At 41.0% G+C, this 27,889-nt stretch overlaps 1 protein-coding gene across 1 annotated transcript; it reads right to left on the bottom strand.

The window, feature by feature from the left end:
• Positions 1-1,346: 1,346 nt before the first annotated feature.
• Positions 1,347-27,683, bottom strand: ZNF475 (zinc finger protein 475). The gene is given in 8 exon segments (XM_061346055.1): positions 1,347-1,600; positions 5,812-5,842; positions 5,844-5,993; positions 13,147-13,299; positions 13,301-13,559; positions 17,903-17,975; positions 17,978-18,192; positions 27,532-27,683. Coding segments are annotated over 8 exon segments (1,185 nt in total). The 3' UTR covers positions 1,347-1,448.
• Positions 27,684-27,889: the final 206 nt, after the last annotated feature.

Raw genomic sequence — 27,889 nt, forward strand, 5'->3', positions numbered from 1 at the left:
AGAGAGCGATAAGGTCCCCCCTGAGCCTTCTGTTCTCCAGACTAAACCTCCCCAGGTCCCTCAGCAGCCCCTCATCAGATTTTGCCTCAGACCCTTCATCAGCTTTGCAGCCCTTGTCTGGGCTTGCTCCAGCACCTCAATGTCACTTTTGCAGTGAGGGGCCCAGAACTGAACACAGGATTCGAGGTGCAGCCTCACCAGTGTAGTACAGGAGGGTGATCACTGCCCTGGTCCTGCTGGTTATGCTATTTGCTTCATGCTATCTGCTATTCATTTGGTATTTGCTAAAGGCTTCAAGAAGAGGGTGCTTTTAGGGTGTTTAAGGCAGCCATTCTCTGCTTCTACCCATGTCTGATCCCTTTATATGGAAATGCTTTACTTGTAGCAGTCAAGGCCTTCATGAGCTGCCCTATCCCACAAGCATGTGAACACTGGAGTCCTGCATGGATTTAAGCTCCAAGTAGGAGTCAATGAACACTCTTCTGTCAAAGATGGACAAGGACACATACAAAAACCCCAAACCAACAAACCGAAAAGATCCACTTGCTTTCTCTGATTAGTCATTACTTCAGTGGAGGTTCTTACACTAACTAGACAGGTCTTGGGTAGAGGGGAAATAAAATTTTAAATGAATTAGTTTTCCTGATCTGGCTTTGCTTCCAGTAAGATTCAATGAGTTGCCCCTCATAAAAACTCTCATTTCATAAAAGTTGTGCGAAAATTCAGTTTCTGAAACAATAGGTAAATATATTCAGTGAGCAAGAGACATGTAGCCAAACACCTCTGCAGACAAGGGAGCTCCTGACATTATACCATCTCTCCCAGTCTCTCAGTTCTGTTAAAAAATCTCTAGATGGATGCTGGTGGGACACTGTTTTTGGGATCTCTGCAGTGAAAGGTGTCCAACAGATATGGTTCATTTCTTCTTGTCTGCTGAATACAAAAAACTCCATGTACAATGAGAAATGCGTGCAGAATGCCCAACTTCTTTCAAAGGTCAGGATAACTAAATATGAAAGGCTGTGAAAGGAGTGGGGCTGAAGAATATCCCACATTTGACCAACAGAGATGAAGACAGCACAGCTATTCAGAAAACAGCCTGGGAGGATACTTCACTGGGGTTCTGTTGCACCCAACAAAGCACAGATGAGGAGAGGAAAGAAAATAGTTCATATTACTTTCAAGTATTCTTATGCCAATCCTCTTAAACTGTGGCTTCTAGGTGAGGCTATCTGAAGAACAGAAATGAAGAAGAATTTTTGCTACTGCTAAAAAATCACAATATTTGATCGTACACTACACAGTAACAACTGCTGATTTTACTCTGGATTTTATTTCTCTCATATTTTGGCTGAAATGTATGAGTGCATGCATGTGTGTATTCATGCACACTCACACACACATGTGTGAGTATGCATGCATACATATGCATGTGTGTTACATCCAATTCATGTTGCAGGTTTTGGTTTACAGGACTTCTGGTGGACGATCAGTCTGTCTGGAAGAAAAGTACACCCACAAATGTCACATGGAACGAGCTGGTTCTGGGCACTGATCCAGGCAGCCTCATTTAAAGAATTGAGATTGTAGAAACCTTTGGCTGGAAAATTAAAAAAAGAAAGTATCAGCTTTCATTCTGGAGACCCACATTCAACTCTTTATGGAAAATATTTTCAGGAAATACCTGTTGACTGAGCCTTTCAGTTTAACCAAACCATATTGCTTTTGCAAATGAAAAGAAAGAAAGAAAAGAAGCAAAAAAGTAAAAAAAATGCACAAAAAAGATTTTGCTTTTTGTCCCAAGGGTTGAATTAAATTAACTTCAAACTGAATCATTTTGTGTTGTATGAGAGTACAGAGAAAATATAGATCATGCTATGTGTTATGTGATGCATTCTCAGCTAATTATTAACATCTTTGTGTACACACTATTATCAGCAAATTTCACTTTCTGGCTTTACTTCAAGTACTGTTTAATGAGCATGTGTTATAGCAATGGTCAGGAGCATGTTGTACTCGAGAATATGCTCTTTGTACTGCTCTGGAAAAGGGGCCAAATTTTCTTCCTGTTAAAGTCTATGCAAGCTTTGTCAGTAAGTGGTGTTAAGCTTAGGTAAGCCTAAAATCTTTACAGACAATACCTACAGTTCTTGTAAGCTGCAGCTTCCAGTGAGGTCATTGCAGTAGTGCATCTATTGTCATCTAAACACTAACCCAGTCTTACCCTCAATTATTTTCCATGGTGGGAAGAGTGACTGCTTGGGAAGCTCAGGAGTATTCTTCAAACATTCACTTACATCAGATGTATTTTCAATATTTTGAGTATTAAAAAAATCTTGTTTACTTTCATCTTGAAATGGACTTTCACACAGTGTTGTTTCAACCTGATTTCCAAAAAGGCCAGGTAGGTTGCTCAATACCTGGATTTAGACCTTAAGAGTATTCATTTGAAGTGCATGCAGAACAAAATCTACATGGCTCAGTTTGAATATGTATTTGCTTTGCCCTTCTCAAAAGGTATGACAATAGAGAAAAAGAACAAAAAAAAAATTGGTTTAGTCTTTGTGCTGCTAGCAGCAGACAATTTTTAAAAGAAAAGGAATTGTGCATTTAAAAATATTCCATGGTTTCTGTCATTGGCACATGATAAACCTCTTCATTAAAGGCCCATACAGTTTTAATATGATTCATATCCAATGGTTCACATAACCACAATAAGCCTTAGATCTCTTAATATGCCTGTTCCTAATGTTCTTTTTGTTAGAAGAGCAACCAAATAGTGTTTCTTTTCTTGGCTGAGACAAATATCCCCTTTGCTTGCAGGAAATGAATGTGTATTTTCTGTACTTTGGAAAGTTTATGGAATATAAAAAAAGAGAGATGACTTTCTCCTTGCAGGCATGTGTTAGGCATTCTACAAACAAAACACTGTGTAATCAGGGCAGAGGTTGTCTTCCCGTGACACTTGAGTTTTCAGAAAAAGATTTATGAAAGTTATAAAAAGTTTTATGTAAGCAGCTAATATTTCTGAGCTTTTTTTGAACATCGCCTGTTCCATTCAACAACAGGGGTAATCCCTCCTCCCTAAGTTGAGAGACTGTGAGACATGCAGTACGTGTATGTGGTCTCAAGGTCAGTTATAGCATTTACCAGATGATCGCGAGTAAGTCTCATGGAAAAAGAACAACACTGAGATTATTTTCTTGAGGCCAGGAGCATGAGGCAACTGCAAGGGGGAACAGAAATTTTAGCTCAAGCTACAGAACTGCTCAGACTTGCATCAGCAGGCATTTAAAAACAGATGCTGGAAGCAGGTCAGTGTCCCTTGGGGAACCATGGGCACATACCACCTCGTAGGAGATGTGCGGCGCCTGATATGACTCATTGCATAAATTAGACAATATTCTGATTCATATCTGGGAGCCTTCTGCTGGATTGTTCGCTCAAAGAGTGGTTGTCTTTCCACTCCTTCAAAATAAAATAGTGTATTTCGAAATAACCTGATTTGTCCTTTTGCATCCTCCTTTTTCAGATGGAATTCTCATTTTCTCCATCTTTTTTTTACCACACGACATGTAATATTAAGAACAGCTTAACAACAAAAAGAGCAAATACAATGAAAACGCATTTTGAATCTGTCTTTTACTGCAGATTCAACTCTTCTGCTTGGAATATGTTAACAAAGTCCTGATTTGATACTATTTGAGCTATTATTATTTTGGACAGCTGACTAGTATTCCCAGTGACCCTGCGCTTTTCTCTGTATGTCTTCTGGGGACATATTTCTTTGTACTGCTGCAAACTGATCTAGTGTATGACTCTTTCACAGTGAGCTGTAGGAGAATTTGCCCACTTTTACAGACACTAGGGGAAGCTGCAGGAAATCATGAGAAATATGAAATATATAAAAAAAATAATAAAGAAGTGGGTGAATTAACTGCTTGTGAGCAAGTGATGCAAATGTGGCCCAAAGTAGCTCAGACCAGCTGACAGGGCCAGGGAAAGCATCAGGCTGACATGGTGAAATAACTTTATGTGGGATTTGAGCAGTTCTAGGAGCAGCTTCTAGACAAAGCGCAGGTAATATTTCCTTTTGGTCCTATATTGAGTACATACTCCTGAGATACGTATGGGAACTCAGGTCTGTTGGGTGCTAGGGATCATCAATTTTCATAGATCTGAAGAGGTGGGATCTAGGCAACTTACAAAACAGAACCTACAGCTCAAACACACATAACTGGCAGAAATATAATATTTGGTTTATACTACATATATTCTTTCCCCACTGTGTTTGGAATACAAATATTATAATAGTCTCACAAAGAGAGGCTTGTTCTAAGGCTTGTAAATCCTCTGGATGTTCATTGTAAAAGATACTGCATTTTCATCCATAAATATATTTTAATTAAAAATTGAAACGACAGTATATGTTATGGGAGAATTTTACAGAACCATGGAATGGTTAGGGATGGAAAGGACCTTAAGATCATCTAGTTCCAACCCCATTAAATGGTCTTAAGGTCCTAGGTCTAATACATTTTAAAAATACTTTTTTTCTACCCGTCATCATGCATCAAGTATTGTATTTCCTATTTTACCACAGAACTCGAGGCCACTCACTATTTACCACTGTTAAGTGCTAGTGTCAGGTTGTTTTTTTCTAACCAATGCTGTAAGTGTAAAACCTGGCTGAATTATCTATCACTGTGTTGAAGGGTATTTTATTTTAATGACTTTATGCATCAAGTCCATACATTATTCCTGAATGCTTTTTCTCATTTTAAAAAGTGCCTGTTTACAGCATTGGAACTAGTCAAAAGGTAATGATGTAGCTGTGAAGCAGTTTGATAATCCTTTTGTGTTTTGATTCAGAACATACTGACATGTAAAGAGGACTGTCCCAGGAGGCATGTTCCACAAGGCAACAACTACTCTTATTTCTCATGGATGCAATACAAAAGGAGAACAAGATAGTCAACAGAAAGCCTAAAACAAGCCTTTATGTCTACATTCTCTTTGGAGTGAAGAGGAGATAGAAGTACTTGCAAACCATGAAGTTTGGTTGATTGATGGCTTGGCTTCATGAGCGAAGATTTGGGAAGGGCTTTAACCACGCTTACTACAAGCACGATGACCAAGGGCATGTGCGATATGCAAATTTGGTTGGAAAAAAAGGGTGCTTAGGCAATCAGGAAGTGTCCAACCAGGACTGTCAACTGCTGGGGCAATCTTGAGCGACCCATGTGGTGGTCCGCCTGCATGCAAGGTTGTATCTGCAGCTTCCCATGCACCTTGTCACCTACTGTTTTGGCCCTCGCCTGTCCATACAGACAAGTGAGAGTAAGCCCTTCCAGCCTGCGCAGTGGATTTTTTAGGTGAGTCACAGTTTGCATGGAATTGGCCCCACCCTTTACACCTGAGGTTTAACCACCACAGCCTAGTTAGCTAGGATGGTGACAGCAAAGTCCACAGGTCATAGGTTTTGTAAGTGTGTCCTTCCCTTAGATGGAAGACCTTACAAGGCTAGACGAGCTCCATCAGCCCGGGTTTGAGGATACTTTTCCTTCTTCTATGAGGAAGACCTGTCTTCGCTAATGAAGATTCGGGAAGAGCTGTGTCCATGCATTCTGAACAAGAATGACAACTGAGCAGGATTACAATTGCAACAACAAATCATCAGTAGGGTAAAACTAAGCTGTATCACGATGGTCTAAACTACTGCTTAAACTACTGCTTAAATTTTATGTGTTTATTTTGTTTTTATTCCTCCCACTTTCTTCCTCCCATTTTCTTATTTAATCTGTAGCTTACCTTGCACAGGTGTGACTTCAGGCTTTTTTGTGCCTTGGCCTTCTCAGGTGCTTGGGTAGCAAGGCATTATCCTGGTGCCATTTTTTCAGGCATTGTGGCTCATGGATACTAATTGATTTTGTTCCATACTCACGGCCACATATGTAACAAATCACTGTTGGTGGCTGTTTTATCACTTGTGCCTGCAAATAATGTGAGAATAAAAATACTGTTTTCAACATTAATTTTGAGTGAGAACAACTTTGAATTGAGACAATTATGTAGATTAAGGAAACTATTTACACCTATGAAATCAGTGTAACTGTATCAGTTTATCAGTTTTGTTTTGTCTAGGTAGAGTCTTGAAGGTTGCAAGAAATACTCTCCTTAACCAGCCAACTGGGACAGGTAGGTTCCTGCAGATATTGGGCTGACAATCTGTGTGTGTCACCTAATTAATACTTTGCTATGTAACTTTTAGATCTTTTATTTTCACGCCATCGAGTTGATGGAAGTGCTGAGCCTTCACATGCAGAAACAACTCCTCTGCGTGATCAAGTTGCTGCAGCACAGTGTCCACGTTAAATGTTGAAGCTCTTTTTTTACCTATGGAAGAAAAGGGTCATGGAAAGCAGCAACAAGAGCTTCCTCAGCTGAACTGCTGATGTCTAACACAGTAGCAGAAAGACCCCATCTCCAGGCAGAACATAGTTAAAGCACTGTGTTCAGCCTCAGGATCTTTCTTCAGCCAGGCAATGAAGGTAGCTGTCTCAAGCTTGTGATTATGGTCCCTAATGATGTGTTACTTCTGCCATAGACCAGCAAGATGGTGGAATTCTTGGTCTGGAAGGATTAAAACCAATCCAGGATTTTTGAGGATTGGGGGGGGGCAAAATATGAACTGTTGTTTGTTTACCTTGAAGTCCTCAGTGTGAAAGTTGCCAGTGACTGCAGTGAATTGGATGCTAAACAAGTTATTGTTTCTGCACTGCAGATCTGCTTTTGTTTGCAGAGAAAAACATCACAATGGAAGAAAAAAATCCCTCAACCAGAAACCCCACACATGCGTATTCTAAGCTTAAAAGATATATAATTACTGTGGTATTGAGGATAATGGGTTTGACTGTGTTGTTAGGTGTGTCCTGGGCTAGGCATGCTGTCAGTACGAGCCCTGCTCCAGAATAGTGTAAAAACGTACTGCATGGGCCATGGGCAGCACTTTGAGACATGCTGATGGGTCTCACTACTGCTAGCACTGCCTGCACTACTGACTGCAGCACACCAGTAAGAGTCATGCTATAGGCTGCTCCCCTAAAGGCAGAGGGACAGCCATTCCAGACCAAACAAAGGAAGCCTTTCTCACTCAAACAAGGGAGGTGGGGATTTAATTTTCTCATTTGCTCCTGTGTAAGACAAAGCATAACCTGTTTCTAGTATTTATGATTCTTTCTGTGTATTCATCAGTGTATTCAAGAAATTGGGCAGCTTTTCTCGCATTTATGCTCGAGTCTGAAAATGTCATTAGTGAATGATCTGCATAAGCTTTCTTTCCTGTATCACACATGTAAACTCAATTACATGAAGAAATACTACTCTACAAAATGTGTTTTTGCTGGGAAAAGTTGGACTTCATCTGGAAAGTTCTCACAGTGACTTGAAATATAGCTTATCCAAAGATGTTTTTTCCAAGGACATTTTCATCCACTTAACTTTTTCCTTAGCTATCTTTGATAACAAAGTTTTTTATATATATATACATAACCTTCTCTTCCTTTCCATAGCTGAATATAGCAACAGCTGTTTTAAGAATGCCCTCTAATTCTTCATTATCAATTTTCACCTGCTTCCTTACTTGTCCGATATGGAGATAAGATACAGAGTCTTTTGAACACAGTGAATGTTTTTTTGTAGGCTCCAGAGAGCTTTAGATAAGGATAATACTGTCTAAACCCTTGAGGTCAGGAGGCTCATTTCAGTATGCATGATTATCATGTGTATGTTTATAGCATTTTGAAAATGGTTTTCTAAAAAAAATGCTCAGTGTAAAAACACTGGAAACACATTTTCCTCGCTAGTTTTCATTAGCTAGGTTCCTGCCATTCAGTGAAATAGATTATTTATTGGCTGAAAATGAGGAAAGAGCAACTTGATTTACATTCACTTTGTAGAGACTCTTTACGTACTACCAGAACAGGGAAATGGGATCCTAGTATAAATGAAAATCATGCTTATTTAGCCTGCACTGCAGTTGCTAACATATGGGGCAGCATAATTAAAATAAATGTATAGTTTCAAGGGAACCTAAGTCCTGATATTAGACAGGTGAGAAATCACTTAAAAAATTAAATACTCTCAATAAATTTAACAGACAAACAGAAATGTCTTTGTAAAAATCATAGTTTTTCATCTTAGCTATATTTCCCTAGTGAACAAAGATACCCTTTTGTCTCTGACTGCCTCATTCAAATCCATTACACTTGTTTTAAAGTTACTGTAATGTTTTACTATTGAACAACTGCCACAGATCAAGACAAGAGTCAGTGATCTCTATCCAGTGAAACCTGGATGCATTTCCACAGTTTTGAGATTCTTGTTCTGGCAGTCTCACCTGAAAACCCAAAGATTGAATGAGCAGTACTGTGAATCCTCCACCTTGTGACAGAGTGTTTATAGGTGGCTTTTTTGTTGCAAATGAGTGAAACCAGGCCTGCAGTTAAATAGAGGATTCTGGTTCCAAAGTTATCTATTGGGATTGATTCATAACTAAATCCTATTTGTTCAAACTAATGTTTAAAAAATCTGTTCAAGTAGAAACGTCTATTTTGTAACTTCGACAATTAAAAGCTGTACAGAAACAACAGCAGAGACTAGAATTAATGAAAACTGATCAGATCACTTTAAGGATGGATTGGGCCCCCCCCCCCCCCCCCGAAATGCAGTGAGTTTGAACCACCACCACAAGTCCAATTATGTACAGAAATCCTTCTATGCAAATACATATTTGTTAAAAAGCTGAAAAATAAAACTTGAAGGAGAATATCCTTACAGCTGGTAGTAACAGCTCTATTGTTGTTTCACTGTGGAATCTAAGATATGATAAGCTTTATTTTTGGAATTTCTACAGCTGATAATATTTATCCTTCATTTCTTTTTCTCTTCAGAGTGTGCCTGTCCCAAATGTCACATCTGGAGGCCTGCAGTTTGAAACTAAACTATTTTTGGAATCACCACAATTTTCCAACCCAAACTACTTACAGGCCAGTGGCTAGGCTGTCTGCTCACTGCTTTGTTTTTCACTTTAAAAAGTGTTGTAGGGAAGGTCTGTTCCTGAGGATATGTGTTATTATAAAAATACCTACAAATACCTGACTGTGCACTTAGGCTTTCCTCTGATGTCTCAGTATTTTCTTTTTTATCCAAGACTGCTAAGTATGTCTGTGTGACCATGAATGAAGTTATTTAGCTCAGAGGGCTACGCCACTATGTATTTTCAATAGACCCAACATTACTTGAGGTTAGCCCCAGGCTGCTGTTATGGTGTTATGTGAGGTCAAATGTCCCTATACTGCACAAAGCTTTTAATTTCTTCTTAAGTACACCCAATAAAACTGACTGCCAAAACCCCCTCACAAATACTTATCATCAGGGACTGTGCATCCCCCACACCCTCCTTATTTGGTTAATTATGCATGTATTTGAACGGGAGGAGGGAAGGCTTCCTGCTCTAGGTCAGAGCTCTCATTGTAGACTTGAACTACCCAAGGAACCAAGGCTCAGGAAAAGACTGGTGCACACACTTAGCAACAGCATTGTGTTGTATGAAAGCAGCCTTTTCCACACATTTCTCTCTGGGAAGTAAGAGATATTTTACATAAGGGACAGGGACAAGCTGTAGCAGGGCTCTCACAACCATTTGAAGGTGCATTTCAAAGCCCTCTAAAGTGCTGTTAGCCGCTGCCCTGACACAACAGCAGATTAACATTAGCACAGGTCATACGCCAACATATGAAATTTCCTTGAACAACAAAGTAATTCTGCCAGATGATGAAAGATTTTACTCCACTGGAAGCACTAAAATATCACATTTTACCCCTGATCTGCTGTCTTTTCAGAGAAATACATTGGTATTTCGCGTAAAGGCAGAAAAGCAGGAAGCTCAATCCTTCACAGTGGCAATACTCAGTAAGTTTCACTCAAACCATCCATTTGCTGTCCATTCTCATCCAGCTTTCTACATTTGCAAATATATTTGCATTCTTCTAAGATGTTCGAAACTTAGAAACTGTTTGCAAAAGAGGCAGACAGTTTGTTACTGACTTCCCAGCTTTCATTACAATTGCACAGTCTCTGAAGGAGTTTTCATTTTACCAAGTAAGTAGATGACTTTATGCTAGAGCAAGGTGCAACATCAATATTCTTTTGCTATACAGGTTTTCAGAACTTAACATTGTGTTAAAATGCATTGTAATACAGTAAAGGATATATGTCCCTGAAATGCTATTTTTAAATAGTTAATTTGATAAGAAGGAAACAGCAGGTGGCAGCATCAGATGCTAGCGACATATCTGATAGTCTTTTAGGAGCAGCATTATCTGCTGTCAAAAAAACTGTACTGTATATACCCACAGCAAGTTATTAATACTTACATGTAGCAGACATTTTGGTCTGTGAAAGAATAAAAAACACACTGTGCTCTAGTGCAGTTCTGAGTTTCTGTATTTCCAGACATCACTCCCATTGTCTGGGATATCACAGCACAAACCAAACAGAATTTCTGAACTGAGGTGACCCCTGTCTCTTTATAAACATAGACTGTTTTACACAGAGAGACATGATTAACCCAGATGTGTTCATGGATTCTGAAGGGAAGGACAGTTAATGGAAGAGATGGATTATGGAGGCTGTTGAGTCTCCAGGTGTAAAGGCATTTTATGGTGAACTGTTTGTCAGTAATGATACTGGTCTACCTGATCCTGCACTGGCTAAGGGAAAGAGAGCTCCAGGACAGATGCATGCAGATAAAAGGGTTTGCAGATGTAAAGTTAAAATGCCCTTCACATGATATAGCATCAAATCAGTCAGATATTTATTTTCAAATGAGGAAACCACAGCTTTTTAATTTCGGACATCTTTAACTGCATGAGGTAATTTGACTTATATAATGGTTGGGGTGTTTTTTTTTGTTTTTTTTTTTTTACAGTGATTCCTTCCCTTTGGCATTTTGCTGAATCAGGACTTTCAAACTTTTAAAGCTCCAAATGCTTTCCTGCCAGGACCAAAGCAGGTTGCCATTTCACTCCATTACTGCTATTCTTTAGCAGAATTAATAAGCAGCTGAGTATCTGTAAGGTGAACAAAATTAAAACCATATGCTGGAAAAAGATGAAGACTGTAAAGAAGACCCAGACCTTGTCCCAGTTCATAGCGAACTTGCAGGCCCTCTGTTACCTTACTGCTTTTCAACATACTTCAGCTTTTAACTGGAGCTGGTGACCCTCACACACACCTATGGAAAAGAGGCTTCTTTCAAGCACTTCTTAGACACAGGTTGCCAGAACTGATCAGCTGCTGGGTTCACAGGATATTTCCTTCACTCTCTCCATTCCTATCTCTGCCTTTTGTACCTCTGTTCAAAAGGACAGCTATAAAACTAATAAAAATGAAGGACCTCAGAGAGGCAAAATCATCCCTTCCTGAAAGTTATTGTTAATAATAAAGTCATTCAGAGTCAATTACAAATTGCAAGCTTTAAAGCCTTATTGCTTCTGCCGCAACTGATGAACTGTGACTGCTTGCACGTAAATGAAGAAACATGTTGTTCACACAGAAGGAGGAACAGATTTGAACACATTTCTGCAGAGCTCATGGAAGTAAAAAGTGGTAATAATAATGTTTTTCAACAGTCAAGAGATGTGACTGGATCCACATAGGAAGGAGATACTGTGCAAGAGAGCAACATTTTTGCAGGGTCACTGTCAAAGCCAAACCACACTCTAAAATTGGTTGTTTTGTGTTTTTTTGTTTTTTTTTTTTTTTTAATTATTTTGTTTTGTTTTGTTTGGGCTTTTTTTTTTTTTTGATATTATAACTGTGGACACTTCCCCTCTCCCTCACACATATATATTTTTTTTTTTAATTTAAACATACAGAATTATGTATGATGCATAAAACTCTCTTGTTTCACACCTCTGCCTTTCACTGAACAACCACCTTTTACAGGAATGCCAGTTCTTTGGTAAATGGTACAATATAGTGTATCATATCTTCCCTAAAGCCATAGATACACCTGTGCAGCACTTTGAACTGTTAGTGGGTGATTTGAAATCTGCTGATAAAAGATCTGAGGAGTGGATTTAACCTGCCAATAACTATGAGTTAGTGGCCTCAAATAGCAAAATATAAAAATGACCCATGTTGTCTTCATTCTCGTGTTTGTTTAGGTAACACTAATATCTCAATTTCATTCAACAGATGGAAATTATAGCATGTTTTGACTTTTAAAACATCTTCATAAATGCTCTACATAGCATTGTTCTCCTTTGGTGACTGAGAAAGCTAAATCCCATTTTCAAAAGTAGTGTAGGCAATCAGGAGTCCAACCTCCACTGAAAACAAACAAACAAAAAAAAGCCTTTTATTTTAGACATCGGGACTATATTTAAACATCTACCTTATAAAACTCCTGGCCAAAAGACAGCCTGTGTAGAAGCAAGTGCAGGAAAAAAAAATATGCCATTTTCCAACACTTTGTGTAGTTTTTGGATAATGTGAATCAGCTTCTTTATTCTTGGATCTTGAATCAAATTCAGTGGAAAGAAATGTGCAGTCTTATTTATTTTGTTGTTATACCCCAAGTTGTTGCTTTTGAACATGCAGTACTCAGTAAACTCATGTTCCACGCCAAGGCTAAGAATAATGGTAAAAAATGAAAATCGCTGGAGGGCTTACAGGATAATGAAACATTGTATTTCATGTTAGCTAAATAAAAATACTTAATACCTGCTAAAACATAAAATTCGAAGCTTGCCTGACCTGCCCAATAGAAACTACTTGGGAACCATAGCACATAATGGTCCCTTTTGGGGACATAATGCTTACAGGACCACGGAGTATGAGAACCCAACTTCTCCCTTTCAGTAGGAAAATCGAAAGAAATAGGAATAAGCAGTTTCCCTTGCATACACAGTATTCCCCTTCCCTTTACATACTGTTCAGCATAGAAACATTTGTCTTGGAGCCAAAAGACCCTTCTGAAGGAAAGTGATTTTAAATTTTATGGGAACCCAGTCTTCCCTGGAGTGTTTAGCATCAAAATGGATCCACACCCTTTCATACAGCACATGCTTAGCAATTTACCTTGTCTGATGTGGCTGGTGCAGCCCCACTCTTTCCTTGAAGGGTCTTAGGCGGATCACTTGCTGAGCCAGACCCAAAGCCTGGGCCTTTACCAGATTTAGTGGGGCTAGTGCTTGATTCCCCTACAGTGCTGCTACCTCCTCTGCAACACTTTTTCATGCACCATGAGACGGTCAGGAAAGAAGGTTCGGCCACAGTTTCTACAGGGCAGGAGATGGGCTTGAGCACTCTGATAAGCTCCCTCATTTTCAGCTGCAAGCATATAGGAACCACCAGTAAGGACCTCAGGTCTCTTGGGCTCAGGTCTTCTGAGATGACTTGGTAGCTGACTGTTTTCAGTACGCCACTTTTCTAGGCACTGGGGTTCATGTATAGATATAGACTGTGATCCGAATTCTCTGCCACAGATATAGAATCATAGAATCACAGAATAGTTAGGGTTGAAAAGGACCTTAAGATCATCAAGTTCCAACCCCCCTGCCATAGGCAGAGACACCTCACTCTAAACCATATCACCCAAGGCCTTGTCCAACCTGGCCTTCAACACTGCCAGGGACGGAGCATTCACAACCTCCTTGGGCAACCCATTCCAGTGCCTCACCACCCTAACAGGAAAGAATTTCCTCCTTATATCCAATTTAACTTCCCCTGTTTAAGTTTTAACCCATTACCCCTTGTCCTATCACTACAGCCCCTAATGAAGAGTCCATCTCCAGCATCCCTATAGACCCCCTTCAGATACTGGAAGGCTGCTATGAGGTCTCCACACAGCCTTCTCTTCTCCAGGCTGAACAGTCCCAACTTCATCAAGCTGATCTTCACATGGGAGGTGCTCCAGTCCCCTGATCATTCTCATGGCCCTCCTCTGGACTTCCTCCAACAGATCCATGTCCTTTTTATGTTGAGGACACCAGAACTGCACACAATACTCCAAGTGAGGTCTCACAAAAGCAGAATAAAGGGCCAGGATCACCTCCTTCGACCTGCTGGTCACGCTCCTTTTTATGCAGCCCAGGATACGGTTGGCTTTCTGGGATCAAGCACACACTGAAGCCAGCTCATGTTCATTTTCTCATCAACCAGCACCCCCAAGTCCTTCTCCGCAGGGCTGCTCTGAATCTCTTCTCTGCCCAGCCTGTAGCTATGCCTGGGATTGCTCCAACCCAGGTGTAGGACCTTGCACTTGGCATGGTTAAACTTCATGAGGTTGGCATCACCCACCTCACAAGCGTGTCAAGGTCCCTCTGGATGGCATTCCTTCCCTCCAGCGTATCAACCGCACCACACAGCTTGGTGTCATCGGCAAACTTGCTGAGGGTGCGCTCAATCCCACTGTCCATGTCAGCGACGAGGATGTTAAACAAGACCTGTCCCAACACCGATCCCTGAGGGACACCACTCGTTATGGTCTCCAGCTGGACATTGAGCCATTGACCACAACTCTTTGTGTGCAGCCATCCAGCCAGTTCTTTATCCACCAAGTGGTCCATTCATCAAATTGATGTCTCTCCAATTTAGAGACAAGAATGTTGTGTGGGACAGTGTCGAATGCTTTACACAAATCCAGGTAGATGACATCAACTGCTTTACCGCTGTCCATCAGCTCTGTAGCCCCATCATAAAAGGCCTCCAAATTGGTCAGGCAGGATTTCCCCTTAGTGAAGCCATGCTGGCTGTCACCAAGCACCTCGTTGTTTTTCATGTGCCTTAGCATGCCTTCCAGGAGAATCTGCTCCAAGATTTTGCCAGGCACAGAGGTGAGACTGACTGGTCTGTAATTCCCCGAGTCATCCATTTTCCCCTTCTTGAAAATGGGGGTTATATTTCCCTTTTTCCAGTCGTCGGGAACTTCACCAGCGGCTTAGCAACTTCATTTGCCAGCTCCTTCAGGACCCGCGGATGGATTTCATCAGGACCCATGGACTTGTGCACGTTCAGATTTTTAAGATGGTCTCGAACCAATTCCTCTCCTACAGTGGGCCCAAGGTCTTCATTCTCACAGTCCCTGCATCTGCCTTCCAAGACTTGGGTGGTGCGGTCTGAGCCTTTGCTAGAGAAGACCGAGGCAAAGAAGTCATTCAGAACCTCAGCCTTCTCCAAATCCTGTGTAGCTAGTTCACCTGAGAGCTTCCTGAGGGGGCCTACGTTCTCCCTAATCTGTTTCTTATTTGCTATGTACCTGTAGAATCCCTTCCTGTTATCCTTAATATCCCTAGCCAAGTTGACTTCTAACTGGGCCTTAGCTTTCCTAACCTGGTCCCTAGCTTCCCGGACAACATCCCTGTACTCTTCCCAGTCCGCCCGTCCTTGCTTCCACTTCCTATAAAACTCTTTTTTCATTTGAATTTTCCTCAGCAGCTCCTTATCCATCCAAGGAGGTCTCCTGGCCCTCCTGCTGCACTTCCTTCTGGTTGGCATGCAACACTCCTGAGCTTGTAGCAGGTGATCCTTGAAGACCAACCAAGAGTCTTGAGCGCCCCTGCCCTCTAGGGCTATATCCCATGGAACCTTACTAAGCAGGTTCCTGAAGAGGCCCAAGTCTGCTCTTTTGAAGTCTAGGGCAGTGAGCTTGCTGTATGCTCTTCTCACTGTCCTAAGGATCTCAAATTCAACCATCTCGTGGTCGCTGCATCCAAGGCTGCCCTGCAGTGCCACATTTCCAACCAGCCCTTCCCTGTTGGTGAGCACAAGGTCAAGCATGGCACCTCTCCTTGTTGGTTCCTCTATTACTTGCAGAAAGAAGTTGTCTTCCACACAATCAAGGAACCTCCTGGATTGCTTGTGCCAGGCCATACCGTCATTCCAACAGATGTCAGGGTGGTTGAAGTCACCCATGAGAACGAGGGCCTTGAGCATGAGGTTTTTCCTATCTGCCGATAGAGTGCTTCATCCACAGATTCCTCTTGATGAGGTGGTCTGTAACAGATCCCCACAGTAATGTCTTCCATCGCTGTTTTCCCTTTAACCCTGACCCACAAACTCTCTGTTAACTGCTCACCAGTCCCCAGACAGAGTTCGATACTCTCCACCCTATCCCTAACATAAAGGACAACTCCCCCTCCGCGCCTGCCAGGTCTGTCTTTTCTAAAGAGTCTGTAACCTTCCATTCCAACTCTCCAGTCATAGGAGCCATCCCACCATCTTTCTGTGATGTCTATAATGTCATACCCCCATAGACGTGCACACATCTCTAATTCCTCTTGTTTGTTCCTCATGCTATGGGCATTTGTATAGAGGCATCTGAGCCCAGCTCCAAATGAAGCCGGTTCATTGGCTGGAGCAGCTGGAATATCTCTGCATTGCTCTGAGCATTTATTATAGGTGCTGGAAACTGACTGGGTGTGTTGGGATGGAATGATGCCCCCCTCCCCCAACACATCTAGTTTAAAGCTTCCTTGACCAGTCTGGCAAGCCTACCAAAACTGCTCTTTCCCTTAGACCAGCTCCACCAGCCCCCACTAGACCTGGCCTACAAACTTGGGTCCCATGTTCAAGACACCCAAACCCCTGACTGTGACACCACCCTTTTAACTATTTATTAACCTGGCTAATCCTCCTAGCTTTTTTTAGGTCCTCCCCTGTATCCTGGAGAATAGACTAAAAGACTATATGAGCTCCAGAGCCCCTAACCACCTCTCCCAGGGCTCTGTAGTCCTTCTTTATGCTCCCCAGGCTACTACTATATATATCCCTAGCACCCACATGTATCACCAGAAGTGGGTAATAGTCTGTGGGGCTTACCAGAGCAGGCAGCCTCTCTGCCACATCCCTGATCCGTGCCCCTGGTAGGCAACACACCTCCCTTGAGACCAGGTCAGGCCGACAGACAAGTGCTTCTGTCCCTTTCAAAGTAGAATCCCCTACTACTACGACCCGCTGATTTTTCCTGGCAGCACCAGTAGAGATCTTCTTTACCAGTACATCAGCTGGCTGTTTCTGGCCCAAGTGCGTTTCCTCATGAGCCCCCTGCAGGACAGCAAAGCGGTTCTGTGTGGGGGCAATAGGTTTAGGAGGAAGAAGTCCCTTGCTTTTAATTGTCCTTTTCCTCCTTTTTTTTTTTTTTTTTTTTGTCACCAGTTCCCAGCTTCGCAGGTTAATGGCCTCCTTCTTTCCTCCATGAGCTACAGGGGAAGCTTGAGGACCCTGCACAGTTTGGGCAGGGAGCAAGCATTCCTACTTCCTCTCAGCTACCCTGACATCTTGTAGCCTATTAACAGCTTCCTGCAGCTCAGCCACCTGCTGCAGGAGTACCTCCACCAGGGAGCACCGAGTGCAGCCCTGCCCATTCTGCACCTTTCCCTCACCAGAGCAGTGCAGGCACTCTCTACACCCGGAAGTCTGCACTGCAGCCTCCCCTCTCATTGGCTCTGAGTGAGTGCCTATAGTGGCCACTGCCGGGGCAGCCAGAGCAGAGCTCCCAGACCGGGCCCTGGTCATGCGGCGAGTGCTCACCATCCTGCTCGCCTGCCCCTGCAAAGTGCCTCGACCCACTCCTGGTCGCTCGCGCTCCCTGGGGCAGGTTTTTACCCACTCAGGGCTGGTGCCGCTCCTCCTGGCTCCGCCCCCTGTGAGTCCCTGTTCGCGTCAGCTGAGCTGCCGGCTCCTGGGCAGGTCCTGTCGAGGACTTGAGGCTCCCTCGGTGGCCCTTGGCGCTCTGAGTTGAGGCTCCTGGACGCTGATCTCCCCCCAGCTCGGGTGTTCAAGGCGTCCTCTCTCGAGCTACTCACCTCAGCAATTGACGAGCTACTCACCTCAGCATATCTTGAAGTGAGGTCTTCTTTGTGGGATGATGGGCCGATTCAGTGACGTCTGAGACATGTTTGAAAAACCTGTTTTGATACTATTGCAGTGCCTGCTCTCCTGTCCTGGGGTCCAGCTTCTGGATGCACTACTTTGGGCAAAATTCCTGGAAGATCTGACACATTAGGTGATGAACCCTGCTCTGAAGGCAAGATGCTAGAGGCACTAGTATGGGCTTCTCTGGCACTTAGCAAAGCAATACAGGTTTTCTTCACATTCTTATTCTCGACATTTCTTTCCACGAAGAGTACATTTCAAGAAACTCCTCTGTCTCTCTGACACAAAAAGGTCTTGGAAAAGTTCTTGTTAGCCAGCATGAAGCTCCATCTTCTTAATTCAGTTTCATGGGCCAGACTATTCTAGGGACTTCAAAGCTTGAAAACTGCACTTAATGGCTATTTCAGTAGGGAAAGGGGGTTTTTGTGTGGTTTTGGTCTGTCTTTTGGTTTTACATGATCCTGAAACAAATTAAATCAGGACATACTAATAAACACTACCTCTCTTGTTAAGGATACCAACCAATAGTTTATCACAAGGATGAGTTTACATTACTATTACTATTATATTTTTAAATAGCAGATAACCACATGCATTCAACCTCCAGTGATCAGCTGAACCATGTAAATCTAAATTCTAGTCTCAGAGACTGTAAACTCCTAAAGGACATGAAAGAAGATAGTTCTGCACAAACAGAAGCTGCTGAGATACATGTGAGTTTGAGTATAATCAATATGCTTTATTTTCAGCTATTGACAGAACTGGTATTTTTGTCACAGTCTTTAATTTGTAAGCCATTTATGTTGATAGTTAAACATAATTTCACTGTCTCAAGAGAAATTGAAAACAAGTCAGTTAATGGGATATTAATGTCTGATCTCCAAAGGGACAGACAGAAGAAATGTTCCCAGTCTGTAGGCTGAAGAAGTTATGAGACCCCTTTACTCAGCACTTGTGAGGTGGTGTATCAAATTCTCTGACCAGTTGTGATTTTTCCACTACAGAACAGATATTAATAAAATGTAACAAGTTTATCAAAAGGCTACTGAGATGCTTTGGGGCTGAACAGCATGACATACAAGTAGAAGATTAGGGCACTCTGTTGAGTCTCAAGAAGACAGTGCTAAACATTTTTCAGTTTTCAACTGTATCGCTTAAATGTTCATTTCTCAAGGAGACAGTATTTTGTGCTGGCCCTCCAAGGATCAGAAAATAAAATTCAGACTGTAAGCCTGTTACAGCGCAGGTTATTGTTTTATTTCAAGAATACAAAATAACTAGCAGTCTAGCTTTAGTCTTAAGCAAGTAAGGGATTGCATAGATAGGGGACTGCAAAGGACAGCAAGGTCACCATTGTCTACTTTACAGTAAAAGAAACATCTGACTTAACAACTATCCTGTCCTTGCAGAATATTTCAAACTTTATCTCAACCCTTCCAAACTTTTAGGGGGTTCCTAACTCACAAATTTATCCACCCACTTATCCACTGACTCATTTCAGGTCACTCTCTGCTGCAACCAAGAATCTGGATCTCCTCTGAACTGCTTTTTTTTTTTTTTTTGGATGTCACAATGGGAGACTTTGTTCCCACTCAGCAGCCTTTTCACCCCTATCACTCATACCTCTGAACACAGGGGCTGAATTTTCCTAAACCCAAGGGTATGTTTTTTCGTTGAGATTTTTCTTTTTCACAGTTTTGTTTTGAAATGGCAAACTTACTCAGACTTTGTCTGTGCCACTGAGAAGCACTGATCTGGCTCTAGTTTCTCACAAATATTCTAGGACATGGAGAACAGTGAAAAGAAACAAATTGTCAGCAGGTTCACATCTTGCCAGGCACACAAAGATGTTTGGATTGCTACCTTCATACTGCTTGCTTAGATATTCACAAAGCTGCATATTCCAGGGACGCTTGTGACGCTCTCATTTCACAAAATGTCTTACGAAGCTCAGATTTGTTTGTATGCAAAATGGAAGATGTGAAGACCATCAGAGACAATCTGTGGTTTGTACTGGAATAAATGTCTGTGAAACAGTTAGTTGTAGTTAGCTGTAAAAATTCCTGAGAAACATTATACTTTAATTTAATTCCTCCCTAAAACTCTATTAGGTAACTTCAGCCTGTAGAAAATATGATAAAGTACAAGGCTGTAGCATAGAAGTATCAGATAAGCATATAATGTATGTTAAACGATACACAAAACTACAGCACTGGAATTTTTGCTTCAGGTATCAGAAAGACTTTTATTTGTCTGACTCCTATACAATATATAATTGTGACATACATTGTGGAAAAGCATGCTACAAACTAACACAGAAACAAAGGTTTCAAGCAGTTTTGACAGTAGCAATTAATAATACTTACTTGGGTATCTAGCTGTTTTCAAACTGGTGCTATCGCATTTTAAAGTTCCTTTTGCCCCTACCAGCAGTGTTCTCTTAATGCAAAAATCTTTGTGAACTGTGTAGAAAGTATTTCAACAGATCCCAAAGCCTTTCCCTTGTTTTCCTTTTAGAAGGCCTGAATTTGCTTACCATAATTTACAGAAAGCTAATCACTTTGTACCACAACTTGCCACTGCAGGAGTTTGCCAGTTTTGACAAGGTTGTGCAGTTAGGTGAATGTCAGTAGTATGTGAAATTTAAATTTGCAAACTAGCATTGAGGCTACTCTACTGCAAAGCCCTTTCAAAGTCTGGGAGAGTTTCCAGGGAGGATGGCCTGTTGGATGAATCCAAGTCGGGAAGTAGCCAAGCTTTTAGGGGGATGAAGAGAATGGAAAGCCAGGGGAACATTAAAGGGTCATGAAGGCAGGGGAGATAAGGGTGATTGGAGGGTCACAGGAAGGGAGCATCAGAAAGTTCAGCTACATTTCATGAAACTTCTGAACTCTGCAAGGTCGTATTTATATCCTATTTATTGATTTATGTCAGAGTAATATTTTCTGCTACCTTAGAGGATTCTTAAAGCAACAGTGGTCACGGAACTGCCTGCCACATGAAGAATGTTAGGTGACTAAATCTGTTACCATTAAGAATGAATCAGTCAATAAAAGATGCTGTAAACAACCTATTAACAATGTAACCTATTGTTGGATTTCCAAGCTTGCTATTGTAAATACTTCATGAGAGAATTATGCTTCCTTGTGGGGATTACACCATTTGGTCTACATTTATTCCTGCCAAGTTGACCTTTATTATTTGGAAACTTCCTATAAATTCAGTGTGAACCGAAAAGACATATGAGCAGTTAAATTCTTCTTTTCTCAAGAGCAGTGGTAAAGGTGTGGAAGTAAATCAGTGTTGGGATTTAACATTTCTTTTCAAAACATAAAAAATTCTTTTTTTTTTTTTTTCTTAGAGATGTTTCAACATGTCATTTAGTAAAGTTGAAAGGTGCTGTTGATCATTGAATATAGCTGTGAGAAAACATTCCTCTTCTCTGCCGTTTCACTGACTACAATACTTTAAAAACAATCTCATGAACAGGGCACTTGCAACTAATTGAAGAGTGCACTTTAATTAAAAGCAAGGAAGTTTAATTAAAAGCAAAGGAAGTACTATTCAGCATCAGGCTGACAGCTTCACTTTGTCCAAAATAGAACAGAATGACAAGAGTGAAAATAGCTCAGTACATCACTTACCCTCTTGTCAGAGGCAACTGGAACACTTGCAACACTACTCTTCATCTTAACCTAACCAGAATTTACAGCAATAGTATTATTATCCATGCCTCAGTAATGCTACTTGCCCTTACCTGCCATGTGTCATCCAACCTATACAAGCAGGTGGAAACTTCTTCCCCAAAGTCGCCTTCTTTGTGTCTTCTTTCATGTTAGTGCTGGAACTTGAAAGCAAAGTTGACACATACGTTTCCTATTTCCTGTATGCAACCTGTTTCTGAAGACTGACCCTCTGTTTTTCATCTCTCTTGATTCTCTGATTTAAACAATTCCTCAAAACCCATTATAAGGTCATTTTATGAGCATGGATTCCTTGACTGAATTGAACAAAACATTTGTGCTAGCTCAGGCTTAAATTGACTGTTTCCAACGTATCCTCAACATTACTGCTTTTGACTTTGCTAGAATTCCACATGGAGATCTCTTAGCTGAAAAAAAAATAAGTTTACTTTGTAGAAGAGCACATTGCATGAAGCCCTCTGCTGCTCAGACACAACCATGCCTTTTCAATGGACAAAATAAAGGAACAGTTGTGACAATCTGAGGAATCTGTTTATGTACATTTTATGCATGTGGACTGATACTATGGCCTCTCCATCTGCAGCTGTATCAGACTGTAAACTCTGTTTAAACTATGTGACTGGCTTACTGTCACTTTCCCCAGCTCAGAAAGAGACAAGATAAATCCTTGTATTAGATAAAAACAAGCTAGAACAAAGGTCACAGAACTTTCAAGCTTATATATCTCAGAGTAATACCCCTTGGACATGTTTGACTCCCTCTAAAAGAGACAATTTTAAAGTCTGGATGAGGAGGGAGAACCATAAATGAGCAAAATAAATAGTGGGAAGAGCTGATTCCTTTACTATTTTTAAAACAGTACTTGATAAAGATATGAGAAAGATTTATATGAGGTACTTGCTTGAGGTGGCAGTGGCCTACATCCAGGAGGCTCTTTGGAGATGTCGTATATGTTTGGAGAATGCTTATAAAATCAGGATTCCCATAACAGAGCTATGAGAATGTCTGTGTGGTTTACTCTGTCTGAGGAAGTGTGGGACAAGCCACAGAGATACATTAAATGAAAGGAAAAACATATGGCTCCAAATGGTGTCATCCATATACAACAGCCCGATATAAGCCCAGCTACAGATGAGGTTGTCAGTGACAAAAAATAATAAGCTGATTTTAGCTTACAAAAAGATGCTGGTTAATTCAGTATCTCAGCATTTGTGGCTATGTAAGTCCTTACTGATGTGAACCTCCACTTCACCCTGGGAAGTTTTCCCTTTGTTTAATTTCAGTACTACACTTGATGTTGTATACTCATTCTGCCTGTTCATCACTCAGTGCTTGAAGTCATAATCTTTCTGTTTGTAACATCACAGTTGTTATGCTGGTCATTTCATAAAGATGATTTGTGTAAATTGTATTAAATTCACAAGGAGTTTAAAGGAAAGTTATTTCAGTTGTAATAGGTAACTTTACTGTTACATAAATTACAAATGTCTCAAATGGCTTTAGATGAAAAACAACAAGCAACAACTTGTTGCATTACAATAGTACCCACAGATCCTGTTTTCTCAGTCTGGGCTGGACTGCTTAAAAAGACAAAGGAGAACAACTCAGTCTAAAATGACAGCAATATAGAAAGAGAGGAATTAAATGATCAGCTGAGAGTAACACAGCAAGTCAAGAAGAGAAGGAAATTAATCTATGTTTTCTAGTGCTTCAAAACTAACTTAATTCAGTCACAGGATTTTCTAAGGCTGATCCTTTACAGTTAAAGGTAAGACTTTTTTTGCCCTTTTCTGGGTTTTAATTATATTTACATAGAAAAGAGGTGTCAGAATGGTCCAAACTGACTTTCTGTGTTGAGTGCCAAAAAGCCTTGCTTCAGGCTCTTTCCAATTTGGCTCTTTCCAAATGTTTTCTATGAGGCTTCCCATTATTCTTTAAGGGAAAGAGAATGAAATCAAACCAACAGCGTAAGCTGTATTTTCTCTTGTGCTAAATGTTGTTTTGTACTGCTCAGTTAAAAATAATTTTAGAAATCTGTTAAGACAAAGTACTCAAACATAAGTTAGACAAAAATATTGGATAATTTGTAGTATCTTACTGTTGGATCTGGTTCTCACTGAAAGATAAAAGGAAAAAAGTTCTTATGTTTCCAACAATATTTTTAGCAAATTAACCACACATTAAACCCCTCACATTTTTCCAGATCAGCACTGCATTTTCACCACAGCTCCTGGCTGGAGAAGCCTCCTTTGATTAGCCCTAGAGACTCTTTCTTCAGTCATATGAAAAGAGTAATCTATTATTTAATTAAACTTAAATAACGACCACTGAGATGTAGAAATCCATAGTTTTCTACATCAGGATGCTTTATCTTGTCATAGTTGAGCATGATCCCACATGTTTATGTGTCCTTCTATCTCAAGAAACAGTTTGTAAGCTCCGAACACTCAAATATTGGCAAGTACCCCCACTTTTGCAGCTTCAAGTCTGTGAAATCTAACACCACAGCAGCCTGGCTTAAATGTCTTGTGAGTAATGCACACTCAGAAACACCGAAGTATGAAGGTTGTTCCATCAGAGGATCAGCTGCACGTATAGCGGTACCTTCTCCCCCCTGCTAGCTGCAGCCTAGAGGCTGGTGTTTATGGCTTCATTAAACATAGACACAGACAACTAGAAGTACAAGGCAATAATACTGAGACTCAAATATATCAGGTTAAAAAGGTGCTATTTTCTAGAAACATCTAGAAATTTTCTAACATATTTTTTTCTGAATGTTTAAGGTTTTACTGTGAGAGTGGTGAGACACTGGAACAAGATGCACAAAGAAGCTGAAAAAATGTAATTTGTCAGAATTTCAAAATTCACAATTCTGGACCTGGTTCAGTAATGGCATTCTCTCTACAAACAAAGTTTTGCTTTTCAATATTTTATATAGTGATGCATTGCAATTTATCAGAGTGAAGATTACCTTAATTTTACTTACATAAAACTGTTTAGCACATGCATATTTCATATGAATAATGTTACCCTGCCTCCACACTTGTGCAAAAATCAGCATAGATATAGTGCCAGTGTGGGTGACTCTAGGTATACCGTGCATCATACTTAATCTTTGGCAATTACTGCATTAGATCTGTAATATTTAACACTATGCAAAATAATATCAGATAGGGAATAGACCGGGTGTGTTCACCCTACTCACTTTACAGAAGTATGAGAGAAAGTAGACACTGAGACAAGGAATTTTACCCAGCTCAAGGTGAACTACATGTACTTGATAGCTCCAATGTCTTTGCTCAACATCTCCATTTCTGGGACTGTGCAGAAACTGGCTGGTTCCCAGGGAATTGATGGTGAGTATGCAGTTTGTGCAATAATTTCAAGAAAGTAGGCTGATCTTTTAGAGGGAAAATATAAGTGGATGGATAAATGCATAAGTGGTTACAAGTCTGTTTGATACGAAATATGTCAGCTTGTACAAACTGCCACATGTCAGGGGAATCAAAAGGGTGAAAATGTACATGGGCTGAAGGCCTGTCACTAGAACAGTAGTGTGATTCAGTGCAAGAAAAACACTTTTCTCAATAATCTGCATTAACACAATTACCTTATGAAGGAAGGGGTAAATGTTCTCATCTTTTACAGTGTAAATCAACCTTAGTAATTTTTCAGTGAAGTTCTGCTGACAAGTGACTCCATAACTAAGGTTTCTGATAGTTTCATTATGAACAGAATATTTAGCTAGATAGTCTTATTACCATGGCAATCCTTATGCTGTGGCTATTAAAATTAATATTAAATTCCTATGCAATGGCTATTAAAATTAATATGAAAACTAAATGATAAGCAGAAAATCACAATAACAGAGATCTAACAAAAGAAATCTAGACAAGTAGATGAAATTAGCTGAAGTGGAAAATGGCTAGAACAACAGAACCCTGAATATCCCATTTCTTTTTTCAAATGTTGGTAGACCTAATGAGAAGTTGTTAAATACTCATCATTGCATCTTGCATGAATAGTACAGTACATCTTGATGCTTTGAGGAACATTCATGAGGTAATGACGCAAAAAGAAAATGCCCACCTACTAAATCTGTTACAGAAAACAGTGTGGGAGGGGGACTATTGAAGCACTCATCTTGTCCAGCATGAGAGTTGAGGGCATTACAGCACAAACCTGATGATGGCTACTGGGAGGAAGACATGCTTTTTAAGGGTCTTGTGGTAAGAAATCTTAAAAACATCATAATTTTACATTATTATTTTTCTCCTGCAGATTAGATCAATGGGAAGTGGTGTGAGAGGACGTGGCTGACAAGCTTCATTTAGTTTTACCTGGTACCACTAAGCTGTGGTGATTCTGTAATTTGTTATGCTTAACAGTGGTATTTTTCTCATTTTATACTTGAACATATGTTACCTGTGTATCTCTCTATATTGTTCTGTTTCCTGTTTTATAATTCATTAGGTAACAGAATGTTATTAACTTCAACAAGCCAATAGAAATACATATGAAATATAAACCTGAAATATCTCCAAATAATGTGGGTTAAATTAAGTGACATGTGAAAATGCATGTATGTCTGAGCTTTTTACTGTGTAACTGTAATTTCACCTGATTAGAAACCAGTGCATCCCATTCTAGATCAATGTCTGAGGAAGTTAAGCAAAAAGAAAAGTAGATTTAAATAAATAAACAATTTTGTGATTAAGTCAATGGTGGTAATGTATAACTCGAGCTATCAGTTCACTGAGAGTATCTTCAGAAGAAATTTTGTAATCAGCTTCAAGAGGAAACCAGTCAGAAAAGATAGAATAGTTTCTGTTCTCCTGGTGTTTTCCAAGCCAAAAAATAAAATATATAAAATAAAAATCTGGCTTTTATAGTAGTAAAACTTTTCATTATTGTTGAGCATCACATATTTTCCAGGAATAGACTTGAAAGGGGTAATTTCTGCTACACAGGACAATCAGTAATTATGTGGCAGGTAGGGTCTTCTTCTACACAGAGTAACATTTGTAGCTTTCAATATCCAAACAGTTCCCCATTATGATTTCACTTGTATTCTCCTGATCCTCAACACACATACACAAATGAACTTCCCGAAAAAAAGTGAAGGGGAATTAGGAAATCAGAACATTTGACCTGGTAAATGCTGTTTACTCACAAACTGTTTTTGCCAGGCAAATCTCAACTGAAATGGATTCCAGATAAAAATGATTTATTCTTGCAGTAAGTGCTATTACACACCATTTGTTACCAGCTAACTGGTCTGAGGGGAGAAAGTCATTCAAATCTTTGCTTGCTGACCTTTTTACTTAGCTATAAATGGGCCCCTGAGCAGGATCCTAGCCAGCTGGTACTTTGGTGTCAAGCACTGATGCAATGGGGTCAGGACAGGTCACAGGACTGTGATATTTAATCCTTGGTTTACTGAGGTTCAGGCCAGTACCATTGCCTGGGTTTCACAGGGAAATCAGGTGAAAACCAGAAAAGTAGGGATCTGAGCTCAGAGGATCCCGACTGCCAGTGGCTGTGGGCTAGGCAGGAAGGTTGATTGGGCTTGAGGACTGAAGGAAAACCCCAGTGCCTCCTCACCCAGCCATTCCTACACCTTACTGTGCTAAATAAGTCCACAGGCTTACTCAGATTCACAACTCTAGTCCGTGCAAGTCATCACATGATTAATGTCTTCCTAAACGCTACCTTCTCTCCAGAGAGTTCCTGGGAAATAACGAATTTCTACAACATCTGTGCGTCTCTGATGTTGCCTTTCGGTTCAGTTTGCCCTTCAGGGAAGAGAAAGAACGGACAGCGGTGTTAGGCGAGCACACGCGTAGTCCGCCCCGTGCATTGGGATGGCTCTTGTTTGCGTTACTGTACTCGGCCGGACCCCGGGTCTCGCTGGGACCGGCGCCCCCGACCCGTGACACCAGCTCCCGCGCCCTCAGCACCCCGCGGTTCCCACGGCAACGCCTCAACCCATGCAGATCGTCTGCCGGCTGCCGGGCGTCGATTGGCAGAAGCCATAGTTTTCACTCGGGGAGAGGGGCGGAGCCCGACTGCGGGGGTAGCTAGCGGGGCCGGGGCCGGGAAGGATAGGGTAGGGTAGGGTTGGGGCACGTCAGAGACAGGGCATGGGCAGGGCAGGAACAGGTGCAGGGGCAGAGGAAGGACAGGAGAATGGGCAGAGGCAGAGCAGAAGCGGGGGCGGGGGCAGAGGCAGAGGCAGAGCA

The sequence above is a fragment of the Neopsephotus bourkii genome, unplaced genomic scaffold, assembly GCF_033783945.1.
Source record: "Neopsephotus bourkii isolate Nb327-2 ecotype Australia unplaced genomic scaffold, CSIRO-AGI_Nbou_v1 NB_256, whole genome shotgun sequence".
NCBI classification, from domain to species: Eukaryota; Metazoa; Chordata; class Aves; order Psittaciformes; family Psittacidae; genus Neopsephotus; species Neopsephotus bourkii.